Raw genomic sequence first — 12956 nt, 5'->3', positions numbered from 1 at the left:
CTGGGATAGGCTAACACTGCACATCTTTCAACTGAAACGGTACCACGTGTGACATATGAATACAGCAAAAGAGAGGAAAAACATAAAACATTCTCATTCTTCCCAGTACATTAAATCCCTCAACCAACACATAGCATCCAGATTTCCTCTTTCTACCAATCCCACTTGCTCACAAATCGTTAAAAAAGAAAATTCATCTGCTCCTAGTTTTTTATTTATTTATATATAATTCTAATTGATTAAAAAAGTAAAAAAGAGGCATATATAATTTTATAATTCCCATCTGCTTCTAATGCGATGAGGATGCCTGAAATCATAGGCCAGCAATAAGCTTCCATCCATTCTCTTCAAGGCAAACCTCTCAACCAAAACATAGCAACCAAATTTCCTCCACTTCCCCTTGCCATCAAAAACCTCTGTTCTCTTCACCCTCGCCTCCCTTTCATCCCCACTAGCACCCCCTACTCCTTGCACCCACTTCATTCTCTCCACAATTTCCATTCTCAGTCCCACACTTGTTTCTGATCCTTCCACTCTGTTAAGACTCCTGAACCACATCACCCCATCAACAACATCCTTTTGGTCCGCCACAGCTTCTGTCCCGCCAACTGTAACAACTTCACATTCAACAGCAACATCCACAGTTACAGTATTGCCTTCATTGTACATATTTTCACAAGCAAAAATTTGCTCCCATTGTTGCTCAAGTGTCATCTCATAATAGGTTGAATATTTCATTTGATCTTTAAGTACTGTCCCTTCCTTGATAAACATGAAAGGGCAATACCACTTCCCCGCTACTACAGGCGTGGAACATTTTTGTGATAGTGGGAAGTTGAAGTCCGGGAGGCGGGCGCGGAGAGCTGTGTTAAGGCCTGGTGCTTCATTTAGCTGGAACTCCTTTGAAGTTGAGGTATACACTCGCCAGCCTTTTCTCCTCAGGAAATTTGGAGGAAACCCATCTGCCCTTACGGATCTAGCAGCAAAACCTCCCCGTTTACGGTGTCGAATCTCAAATTGCTGATAAATGTTTCTAGGGTCCAAAGGTTGCGGTTTTAAATCAGATATGCAGGAGCAGAAACAGCATGTTTTCATGTCCTCTTCCTTGGAGTTTATGTAAGCTTCCCTGAAAGCCAATATGAGTGCTGATTTATTAAGAATTGGCTAATTAAAACGAGTGAGGAAAAAAAAAAGAGGAAATGCTTGCACCCATTTTCTTAATCCGGAAACGCAGCGGTGATTCATATGTTAAGGTCCTAGCTGACGCAATCTTTCCATGTTGTTTGAGATCTTGACTTGATTTCAAAGATATAGAGGATATGAAAAAAAAAAGCAAAAGAAAAACAAAACAAGGTGAAGTTGGAGATAGAGCACACACATACCCTTTATGCTTCCCTTTTCTTTCAACCACGTAGTATTGATTGGAAGATAATGGCTGATTAAGAACAGGAATGAAAAGAACACGGTTCGTATGAACGTGTTGATGCCCCCCAGCTTGCTGCGTGTACCGAACCATCAAGTTCTTGTTTTGAGGAAAAGGCAGGCCCCAGCTTACTCGATCACTCTTGAAAAATCCACAACAGAAGGTAGGCACAGCTTCTTCATCCTGGATTACCAATACACCAGAATTTGGACCCTCGGGAGGCGGTGATGCAAGAGCTGAAGGATCTCTTAGATACATCGAAAGAGGCCTTGTCACATACATTTCCTCTCAAACTTTTCTTTGGCTCCAATAGCACTTACTGTCTTTGTTCCTTGTGTTTTGAAGTGGATAAAAAGCTTTGAGCTCAAAATGCACATACATAAAAAATGATCTCAAAATGGCTTGCTTATCTAACTAGATTGGTTACATGAGGCTCTGATCTTATCCGGTGTCTAAAGTCAACTATTTGACTGCTGAACATCGGTGGAGTTCAAATATTTAGTAGGAAGCTTCATCACACGTGCATGTGTGTGTAAGAGCATCTCCAACCCAAAAAGCTAAATTAAAGAGGCAAATTGATAAAAAGGTTTTTTGAATAGTATAAATATAGCTTTTTTGATTATATGCATTCCAATGGTAAAAAGCTATTTAGAAAAGCCATTAATATTTTAATATATTTCATGTTAAATTTATTTTTATATAATTATGTAACTAATTTAGATATTTTATATATAATATAATTATGATGTTATTAATTATATAATAAATATGAGTAATTTATAAAAATAATATAAAATTTAATGAAAAAATATGAAATTTAAAAGTATAATTTAAAATTAAACTTAAAATTTATTTATATGAATATTTTTAATTTTCAGTTTTATATGTTACTGTTAAAAATTTAATTTTTTAAAAGTAAATTCAAATTCAAACTTTGAAAAAACCATCAATATTTTAAAATTTGATTTTCAATTTTTTTAAAAAAAATTCATGCTTTGAAAAAATGACCGCTACCATTTTAAATTTTAAATTTTCAAATTTTGAAAAAATTACCGCCACCATTTTTAATCCTATTCTTGTTTTTCTAAATTTAAGAGAAGATTGAGACACAATACAAGATTTAAAACAAAAATAAGTTCCTTTCCTTGTTTTTAAAGCAAAATAAAACACTGTTGACCAACGGCTATTTTTATAGCCGTTGGCAACGTTAATCTTTTTTTGGCTATTTCTACAGTAAACTGTAGAAATAGCTCTTCCCAATTTAAACAACCATTTTGACTTCTCGGTTGCCTGCTGGATTGGAATGACAAATTAAAAGAACAAAAGCTAAAAGGACACGTTTTTAACTTTGACTCCTCATTTGCCTCGTTGGAGATGCTCTAAATGAACTCAAAATGGCTTGCTTGTCTAACTAGGATTAGTTACATGGGGCCCTGATCTTCTCTGGTGCCTAAAGTCAACTAGTTGATTGCTGAACATTGGTGGCGTTCAATATGCATTCCCAAATGCCAGGTAAGTTCCATAAGCATTTCAAGTTTTAAATACAGAATGTCTAATTACTAGGAAGCTTCGGAACATGTCTAGCAAATTTTTAATTCTCTTTTGAGTGAAGTTAGCTAGATTGAATCTCTTATTAAAGTTGTCATGTAGCGAAATACTCACATATTTCATAAATATTTTCAAATATATGATTATATCAATTACTCACAGTCAAATATTCATAAATAGTAATTACACGTAATGGCAAAGTAAATTATGACCCTGAAATACCTAAATATAATTAAAAACAACGTCCAATTAAAAAAATTATCAAAAAATCTGAAATACATGATGGGACATAATAGAAAACCTATCCTTTGCCTTCAGGAATCACATTGTATTTTTTTTCTGAACTTGAGGGGTCAGATCATAATTTTACAATATCTAGAGACTGAATTGAAAACATCATAAATATTGACAAAGCTAAAATCCTTCATCTTCATCTTTAATTTCAAAATATGATTCAGGGTCAAATTATAATTTTCTAAAATAAAAACCTAAAATTTAATATTCATATATAAAACCAAACCGAAGTTTTATAATCTTCAACTTTGAATCTACTTTTTCCAGAATTTCTTGCAAAGATTGTTCCAAATTTCTTAGCCTTTCTTGCACATAACATATCAATTAAACAAATAAATCTCTTATTATTATCCCCAAAAAAAATCATTTAAAATCATTTAATTTTAACATTAACCCGTATTAATCATCAATCAATTAAACTTAAAAACATAAACTTAATCATTAGAAACAATAATAAGTTAAAAAAAAACATAATGAGCAACAAAAACAAAAATCATGTATATCAAATTACAATCTCACCTCAAAAACGTAATTTCTCCATTACTCATGATCCTTCTCTTCTTTCCCTTCTTCCTCTCTTTCTTTCGGTTTCATCTCTTCTCCGTTTCTGGTTTCTTTTTTTCTTTTTTTTATCTCTCTCTGTATATCAATCTACGTGAAACGACTGAAGTGTCCCCAACCATTAATAACCACAGCCATGCACATAAGGGCAATACCGTCTGTTTATCCAAACTTGCAGAAGTATACATGATTAATAAGAAACTCGGCCCTGGTTAACTTACATAAATGATTGAGCTTTTCAATCACGAAGATTCGTGAGATTTTCATTAATTAACATTTGAAGACATGATGGAGCTCATCAATTCTGGATATCAAGTAGCTCAAAAAATCAATTCGGGGTGTTGAAACAAAACGGCAATCTTCCATGGAAGTCAGAAAACGTATAACGGGTTAACAAAAAAATTGATGCTTATAGGCTTATTGCTACATGAACCAATCAAAACTTTTAAGAAGCATAAAAGACTGTTCAATCATTCTCAGATTGGCCTCGTATTCCGACATCTATCATGTATGTATCGAGAGAGAGAGAAGAGTTAATATTGTCAATTAAACCTATTATGAGGTTTGATGCAAGCTTTGTGCCTGTCAGGAGCTTACATTCAGCAGAACTAGACATGCTATTTGTGAAAGATTGAACCTGCAGAGTTAGCTGTTTGATAGTTACCTTTCACTGTTTGTTTTCACAGTTTATTTTTGTAAGGGCTTTTAGCCTTCAATTTTTGGATGTTGCAGATAATTTTGTTTTCACATCAGCCCAATCACTGAAAATTGATTCATTCCTTGAAACGATAATTCTCATTTCTCTCTAAAGGATCTAGTCCATTTCCTCTTCCTTCCTTCCCTTTTCCTGCCGAAATCATGTTTTTGTTATTAGGCATGGGATGATTTGTTCTACACTACTCTTCAAAATGATACGGGGATTAATTGAAATTGCTTGGTATTTACCATTGAATCTACTTCTTTGTCCTTTGTTCTGGCAATATGATATGGAAAATAGATCAACAAGTGACCCCAAAAAAGAAAATCTGGGTCAAATGAACAAGAATGAATCAAATAAAAGAGATGGTAACTGGAATTAAACAAGTACGATTCCTCTTTCACTCACCTACACATCTTTTTCGCTGAAATAGAAACTGTAACATGTCAAATTGCAAATACTGAAAAGAAATAAAAGAATAAACAGTAATAATATCATTTCCATTTGCTCCTAATTTGATGAGTGTGCTTGAAGTCATAAGTTAGCACCAAGCTTCCGTCCATTCTCCTCAATACAAATCTCTCAACCAACACGTAACATCCAAGTTTCTTCCAGCCACCAATCCCTCCGAACTCCTCCACTCTCTTCACCGTAGCATAACTCTCATTACCACCGAGCCATCCAGCTCTTTCTTGCTCCCACTTCATTCTTTCCACAACTTCTAAACTCAAGCCCACACTTGCTTCTCCTCCACCATTGCTAGAACTCCTAAACCACATGATCCCATCAACCAAATTCCTTTCGTCAGGCTCGACTTCTCTACCAGCAACAGCAATCACTTCTCTTTGAACAACAGCATCCACAATTACAGAGTTGCCTTCACTAACACTATTTTCACATGCAAAAATTAGTTCCCATCTCTGCTCCAGTGTCATCTCATAATACCTAGAAGCAATCAACTGATCCTTCAGTTTTCCTTCTTTGATAAACATGAAAGGACAGTACCACTTTCCTACAACAACCGACGCAGAGCTTCTTTGTGATAATGGGAAATGGAAATCTGGAAGGCGGTCACGGAGATTTCTATCAAGGCCTTGCGCTTCACTCAACACAAAATCACTTGCAGTTGAGGTTACCACTGTCCAACCTTTTCTCCTTAAGAATCCTGGAGGGAAGCCATCTGGAGCTACCGATTTAGCTACATAACCACCCCAGCCTCTCTTGCGAATCTCAAATTGCTGGCGTGCGTCCTTTGGATCGAAAGGCCCTGGTTCCAAATCGGGGATACAGCAGCCGAAACAGCATGCTGCAACGTCCTCCTCCGTCGCGTTTGTGTGTGCTTCCCTGGATTAAAGCCAAATTTAATGTACAGATTCAAATAGCAAAATCATGGCTGTAATGTCCAAAAGCCCAACACAGAGGATTTGATTTTCTAAAACTGTATCTTCACTTAATATATATTTTAAAAAATAAAACAGATAGAAACTGCAGTATGTGACTATAAACGTACCCTTTATGCCTCCCGCGACGCTCAATTACATAGTATTGGTTGGAAGACAGTGGCTGATTAAGAGCAGGAATGAAGATAACACGGTTAATAGAAGTACTACTGTGGCTGTTGCCTGCAGTACCTCCACTTGTGGTATAGCGAACACTTAGATTCTTGTTCTGAGGGAAAGGTAGGTCTTCAACTTGATCGCTCTTGAACAAGCCAAAACAACAGGTAGGTTCAGCTTCTTCATCTTGAATTATCAATATACCAGAATTTGGACCTTCAGGAGGAGGTAACGAAAGAGCTGAAGGATTTCTTTTGTACATAGAAAGAGGCCTCGTCACATACATTTTTGTAATGTTTTGGAGTATTTCTTAGAGGATTATTTATCCCATTGTCTCAATCTTCTCGCGTATATATAGAGAGATATGGAAAATATTGATCTGAAAAGTCAATAGCGTATACAATTTAGACAAGTAATAAGAATCCTACACGAGGAAAAGTAGATCAGGGTTCTGTAATGCTGATACTTGGTCAAACCGGTTGATTTGTCCTATTTAGTTTTAAAAATGTGCAGAATTTGTCACCAATAGTGCAGCTTTGGATTTTGGAATATTGATTATTCCAGCCAAAAAGACTAGGTTCGGAATGTATTTTGTTTATGAAGGTATATCTTGCTATCGTTTTCATTTGCATCTAATCTGGTGACCGTGCCTGAAATAATGTGTCAGCTCCAAACATCCATCCCCCCTCTTAAATGCAAACTTTTCTCCGACACATAGCAAGAAAATTTCTTCTTCTTTTCAATGTCTCCAAACTCTTCTACCCTCTTCGCCTTCATTTGCCTCTCACTCCCATCAACCCACCCTAACCTCTCCTGCTCCCACTTGATTTTCTCAGCAACGATTAAACTCAATCCCAAGCCTCTAGAATTTGTTCACGGTGTCTTGCCCACCAACAACAGCCAGTTCAAGCTCTACAACAACATTCACAGCCACATCCTTGCCTTCACAAGCAAAAAATTGTTTCCAATGTTGCTCAAGTGTCATCTTGTGAAAAAGACGAACAATTCAACTTATCTTGAAGCGTTCCTTCTTTGGAAAGGACAATACCGCTTTTCAACTACCACAGATTTATAGCTTTTTTTTACAACGGAAAATTCAAGTCTGGAAGGCGGGCACGGAGAGCTGTGTCAAAGCATGGTGATTCATTTAACTTGAACTCAGTTTCAGTTGCTCTATAGACACCCTAACATTTTCTCCTTAACTAAGCACTCGAGAGGGATTCCATCTGTAGCTACAGATTGGGTGAAAAAGTCACCTGAGCCTTGACGTTGAATCTCAAATTGCTGGTATAGATTCCGAGAGTACAAAGGTTTCGGGTCTGCTTCATTAGTAAACTTGAAGCAACGACATGTTTCGACGTCCGTCCTCCTTGGAGCTCGTGTAAGCTTTCCCTGAATGCCAAGTTAAGATTGGATGTGATTAGCATCAGCGCATGTCTGTAATGTACTGATGTGGTACTTAAACAAGCATGCTAACTCTCTGTTTTTTTTTTTTTTTTTCAAAAACTGAAACATTAATCGGTATATATAAGCCAGGACTGCACATTTTGTGGTCCTAGAGTACTCATGAAATCCATGTCCTAGAATCTTGGCATTATCAAGAATAATTTTGGACTATTAACCAATGGCTTAATCCATAACCCCTTATATAATGTGCAACAAAAAATAATGAAAGAGAAAGAAAATTAAGAAAGAGGCTAAAAATAATTAAATTGCAGTTACAGGATAATTGCACAAACCCTAGGTGCTTCCTCCCATATCGCTGGATGACATGGTATTTATTGGAAGAAAGTGATGGTTAAAAACGTTAATGAAGACAGACATGGTTTTTAGATTTTATTATTATTATTATTATTATTATTATTAATATGAGTATCTGAGCTAATTTGTGTGTACCTTAACTAATTTTATGGATCTTAAAATTTACAATCATATTAGTTTCCAGTAATTCTGAAATTTATTAGACTCGAACTAATAATATTTAGAAAGCAAAACTTAATCATAATCAATTAAATTATATATCTTACATGTATTTTAAATATTGTTGGGTGTTCTGAATGTCTTGTCACCTAATGCATTTCTTAGTGAGTTCCCTTGAAATAATAATAAAAAAAACCTTATAATGAGGAAAACTACATGGCAAGTCCATGTGCTGGATAATCATTGTAGGCAATATGCAGAAAGTCAGAAGTATTATATATATATATATATATATATATATATATATATATATATATATATATATATATATTCATCCTTTTAAAATGGGATTCACACCCTATGATCTATGGCCATGAGTATTGTTAAACAGATAAAGTCAAACTAGAAATCACATGGAAAGCATACTTGGCTTCCGTCCACCTTATCTACTTGGACACCAACATGGTTCAGAAACTCAAGAGTTGGTTTAGAAGATATCTCCAGCAGCCACATGAGTATTTTATGCAACAAATAATGGGGATTTTCTCATGTTTAATTATGTTAATCTAAACTGTAAAATTCAAAACAGATGAAATCGATTTAGAACAGGTTAAATATATAATGATTTTTTTATTCTCTCATCAAATTAATCCAATTCAAAATAAATAGTAAGCTATGGAACGTTATTAATCATATTATCCTCTAAATGCAAGAGGATTTAATTCCATGAAGTACCTGAATGATGATTTCAAGAGTACCATTTAATTTTACTTGTCAATCATGTCCCTTGAGTTTATTTTTCAGTGATATCATAAAAACTTTGTCCGTCTCGATGTCACGTTAGCATTTGAATTGGATGCAATGTCCTTGAAAAGTAAAGAGAACAAAGAGAAAAGGACACGGCGGATTACGCTTGCTTCTTTTCTCCGTGGAGGAGATCAGGACTCAGGAGACGGAGGCTTGAACAAAAGCGGTCGCCACTCGCCAGGTGGCAATGCACCTGATTATTCTTAGACCTTGTCCTGGAGAGACAGTGATATCGTGGTCCAGAGGAAATAATATTTCTCCTCGGAAGTCATTCTCTTTTCCCTTTTTTTTCCTTATCGATTTCAAACAAGTTTTTTGTTTTTTTATAGTAGAGAGTTTGGAACATCTTTTTAATATTTTCTCAGTTTTTTTAAAAATTGAAGAGTTGGAAAACACGTGTTTTCAAGCAAATAATTTTTATTTTCAAATAGCAAGTGAGTTTTTTATTTTCATGAAATAAAATTCAGAAAAAAAGAAAAAAATTGCACGGGTAGATAAAAAAATAATCCTACATGCATTTGGAAATTGACAGGATATATACACATGAAAGTTAAGTACTTATTGGCTGGACAAGTTCGTTATGGATTTGGTTCGTTAAACAAGTTGATAATTGGTAAACTTGATTCGTCCCCGTAAATTTACTTCACAACTTCAATCCTGGAAAATGAGTTGTATTTCAAATTAAATCCCTCTCGTATTCAATTAAAATAACTTGGTCAGCTTAGCCTAACTCAATTCATATATTCAATTGGGTCAGATGTAAAATATAAAAAATTAACTAAGAAAAATTAAAATCACGTTATTTAACTCTCTATCTTTATTTTTTAAAAAAAAGGGGGGGTTTACCAGGTACAACTTTTAGCGAGTTAGACATGGAATTAGTCTGTCAATTGTAACGCCAAAATGATTGGATATGTTATAACAAGTTAAAATAATATTTTTATTATTATTTTGAAATTATTATTTTTTATATTAATATATTAAAACAATTAAAAAATATTAATTTAAAATAAAAAAATTCAAATTCTAACAAAAATTGTGATGAAACACTCTCTAAATATATGTTTGTTATTGCATTTTAAAAAAAAAATTTAAATAATAATTTTTATTTTATTTTTAAATTAGTTTTTTTTGTATTTTTTAATTATTTTAATATGTTAATATCAAAAATAAATTTTAAAAAATAAAAAAAATATTATTTTAACATATTTTTATAAAAACCACTATTATTACAATATTAAATATTCTCCGTATAGATTTTCGTCCAATGGACTGGTTTCGTATAAAAATCTCGAAGGCCGAAAGCCGTGAACGAAAAGCCTAAACCAAAACAAAGACCAGATTCAAACGGTAAATGACCTGAAAGCAAAGAATAAAAAGACAGTGTTCCAAATTAGCACTGCACAGTCGATGAGTTCGGTCCTCGTTCATACTATTTTATAATTGGCGGTACGTCAAGTAATTTTTTTAAGTTAACAAAAATATCTAAATGCTATTAACATATTTCATAGTAAAAAAATTAAATGATGTGCAGTTAATTTCTTGTGAGCCCATTAATATGAAAATAATGTAAATATTTATTAAAAATATAATTTGATTAAAAAAATTAATATAATATATTTTAAAAAATATAGTAAAATAAAAATATATCTTATCAGATCAACCCGTATTAGTTTATTAAATTTGCTATCTAGATTATAATTTTAATATAATTCTCATATAAAATAAATTGAAATAATACTATAAGATTTATTTTTTAATAAAATCAGTATTGATTAATAAAATTAAAAAAAAATCAATTAAAATACTTTTTTGTTTTGTATTTTCTAGTATAAACTCTAAAGCCATCAAACTCGTTTCTGCTAGCTATTTGTTTGTAACTCGATCAACATAATTACAGAATCCATCGTACACATGGAAATACAAAAGCAAAAATCAAGATTTGGTCTACTTAGTAATTAATTAACCTAGGGGTCTGACCACAGAGTCTTAATCTTTCTTGTTTGAACTTGGATGCTGCCTGAAAATCCATCTCCAACTCTTGAAACTTTTTCTGCTCCTTTTGATTCCTCTGTCACTGACTGTGATCCTGCAGGAACTCCCATTACTGCAAGGCCCATCTCCCATTAGACTCCCAAAAGGCCCTCCATATTGATCCTGTGCCACAACGTCACCGCCTCTCATGCTCCCAAAAGCAGAGTTTGAGTCCGACGAAGAGACCATTTTTACGGCAGATAAATCTGCTTTAGACTCTGGTGGGAAATCAAACTTCAAGTCAATGAAGCCTGAATCATCCACGGTAGTAAAATTGCCCTCTTTGAGGGAAAACACACGTCTAGTATTAGCTCCGTCGTGACCAGAATCAAGCCTTTCAGACTCTAAAGCAGTACTGGTAGTATCTCTCTTTTCACCATCAAAGCCACTTTTTCTTGGCTCTGCTTCACTGAATCCACTTTTTCTATCAGAATCAAAAAGTAGACCACCATTGACACCCGAATTCCTGGCAGCTGAAATAGAACTCCTGGCACCTGAAATGGAACTCCTGGCACCTGAAAAGGTACCATCTTCTGAGCCAAAAAAACCACCACCTCTGAAACTGCAAAGAGACCTGCACCTAGACACACCCATGTAATCAACAACCCACAAATCACTTTTCTCTTCGAGACCCCCGACACTGCTCCTATCACAACCCTTTCCTCTTTTCTTACTGAACAGCCTCCCAATCCCCCAAAACCCATTTTTCCGCTTGATCTCAACGCAGCTACTACTGTTCCTCTTGACCAAGAAATTAAGTTCATCTCCTTTCTGATCTCCGCTAGAACTTTTAGGATTAGCAGCACTACTATTAGAATGTAAAACTTGATCATTTTTCTGATTTTCATTTTCTATCAAAAATGAAATGCGACCAACACTGCCTACCTCGACAGTGCATGAATTACGATTGGAAGAGATCTCCGAGCAAGAGCAAGAAGAGAGTCTTTGTTCTCCACAATCTGAACACACTAGATTGACCAAACGGTCTTTAAGACAATAAGCACATATACCAACTGAAGACGATGATGGGTGTTTCTTGCATGGAAGATCTGATGAAGTACAGTAATCTTGATCAAACAAGTCATTGTTGTGCATCTCCACTGCTTTGCCTCTTTCTTCCATGGCTTTTGATGAAGTGCTACTCTTTAAATGGAAATAACTGCAAGAGCTCAAAAGATTTGTCTTCTTAGCTTGTCAAGAACTAGCGAGTGTGTTCAAAAAAGGAACTTAAAAGAGGTATAGCTAGAGAGGGAGGGAGGGAGACAGGGGAGATTGAAAAGGAGGTGAGTTGTGGTTTTTCAAGGAGCCAAGGGACAATGACACTGGAATGCAATAGAAATAGATACATAGACTGATATGGAGGCGTTACCTTTACGTTTTCTTTCCACAGACTGTACCCAGGCAGGGAGGAAAAGAAAACGAGTGATGAAAGAAACCACTAGGTTCCTGCAGGCTGCAGGCATAATTGTGTAGGGAAGTGAATGCAACAACAGATTGAGTAAAGCAGTGAGTTAACAGTCTAACACTCTTTTTCACTTCAATTCTTCTGCACAGATGCACTTTGGCACTGCTACAGATACAACAAACCCCTTCATACAATTTTGCTGTTTCTTTTTGATAAAAAAGAAGGAAAGTAGATTACCTGTACCTGTAATCGTTAAACTCCAAAATATAAACGCATTAGACATCTATCTACATTGTATGTTTTGGTTTCTAGATATCCTAAGCATATTTGGCAGAAAACATTCCGTCTTTCACATGAGATAATTTTATGAGATAACTAAATAGAACGTCAATAAAAGTGCTCTCTTGATACTTATCATGGTTTCAATTCTTATTATATTGGGAATTGAAATTGTTTATATCCTATAATAATAAGCAATTTATTTATTTTTATTGTGACTAAATTATTCTTCCATCCTTTTAACACTGACAACACTAACTTCTAGTCGTTTTGTTAAAAAAGAAGAAGAAGTGGATATACAATTCAGACAGGTATATAAATCTCGCTCTTGTGAAAGGGAAAAGACAAAAATTAAGCATTTCTCACATCTAAGAAAAAGTACTAAATCATGCGGCATAAATCCATCATCCAGTCATGGTGCTTTATCAAGAT

The 12956-nt window shown here is 34.6% G+C and overlaps 3 protein-coding genes across 3 annotated transcripts; all 3 read right to left on the bottom strand.

The window, feature by feature from the left end:
• Positions 1 to 6: 6 nt before the first annotated feature.
• On the bottom strand, positions 7 to 1888 carry LOC133704516 (uncharacterized). Its single transcript, XM_062129359.1, has 2 exons — positions 1383 to 1888; positions 7 to 1126 (listed from the first exon to the last, which is right to left on the bottom strand). Exons 1-2 carry the CDS (start codon positions 1703 to 1705, stop codon positions 271 to 273), a joined length of 1179 nt encoding a protein of 392 aa, XP_061985343.1. The 5' UTR covers positions 1706 to 1888; the 3' UTR covers positions 7 to 270.
• Positions 1889 to 4861: 2973 nt separating this feature from the next.
• On the bottom strand, positions 4862 to 6441 carry LOC133704984 (uncharacterized). Its single transcript, XM_062130067.1, has 2 exons — positions 6034 to 6441; positions 4862 to 5867 (listed from the first exon to the last, which is right to left on the bottom strand). Exons 1-2 carry the CDS (start codon positions 6363 to 6365, stop codon positions 5018 to 5020), a joined length of 1182 nt encoding a protein of 393 aa, XP_061986051.1. The 5' UTR covers positions 6366 to 6441; the 3' UTR covers positions 4862 to 5017.
• A 4193-nt stretch (positions 6442 to 10634) lies between these two features.
• LOC133705102 (uncharacterized) lies at positions 10635 to 12656 on the bottom strand. Its single transcript, XM_062130196.1, has one exon. It carries the CDS (start codon positions 11960 to 11962, stop codon positions 10796 to 10798), a length of 1167 nt encoding a protein of 388 aa, XP_061986180.1. The 5' UTR covers positions 11963 to 12656; the 3' UTR covers positions 10635 to 10795.
• Positions 12657 to 12956: the final 300 nt, after the last annotated feature.

The sequence above is a fragment of the Populus nigra genome, chromosome 10 (genome assembly GCF_951802175.1).
Source record: "Populus nigra chromosome 10, ddPopNigr1.1, whole genome shotgun sequence".
NCBI classification, from domain to species: Eukaryota; Viridiplantae; Streptophyta; class Magnoliopsida; order Malpighiales; family Salicaceae; genus Populus; species Populus nigra.
The sequence above is the reverse complement of the archived record's forward strand: the minus strand, read 5'-3'. Positions and strand labels throughout refer to the sequence as shown.

What these genes read in the sequence shown, in the direction of transcription:
- LOC133704984 (XM_062130067.1), bottom strand. Translation starts at nt 6,365, where the DNA reads ATGTATGTGACGAGGCCTCTTTCTATGTACAAAAGAAATCCTTCAGCT. An exon ending in CGTCGCGGGAGGCATAAAGG is followed by an intron (nt 5,868 to 6,033) that starts GTACGTTTATAG and finishes GCTTTAATCCAG; the next exon opens with GGAAGCACACACAAACGCGA.
- LOC133704516 (XM_062129359.1), bottom strand. Translation starts at nt 1,705, where the DNA reads ATGTATGTGACAAGGCCTCTTTCGATGTATCTAAGAGATCCTTCAGCT. An exon ending in AGAAAAGGGAAGCATAAAGG is followed by an intron (nt 1,127 to 1,382) that starts GTATGTGTGTGC and finishes ATTGGCTTTCAG; the next exon opens with GGAAGCTTACATAAACTCCA.
- LOC133705102 (XM_062130196.1), bottom strand. Translation starts at nt 11,962, where the DNA reads ATGGAAGAAAGAGGCAAAGCAGTGGAGATGCACAACAATGACTTGTTT.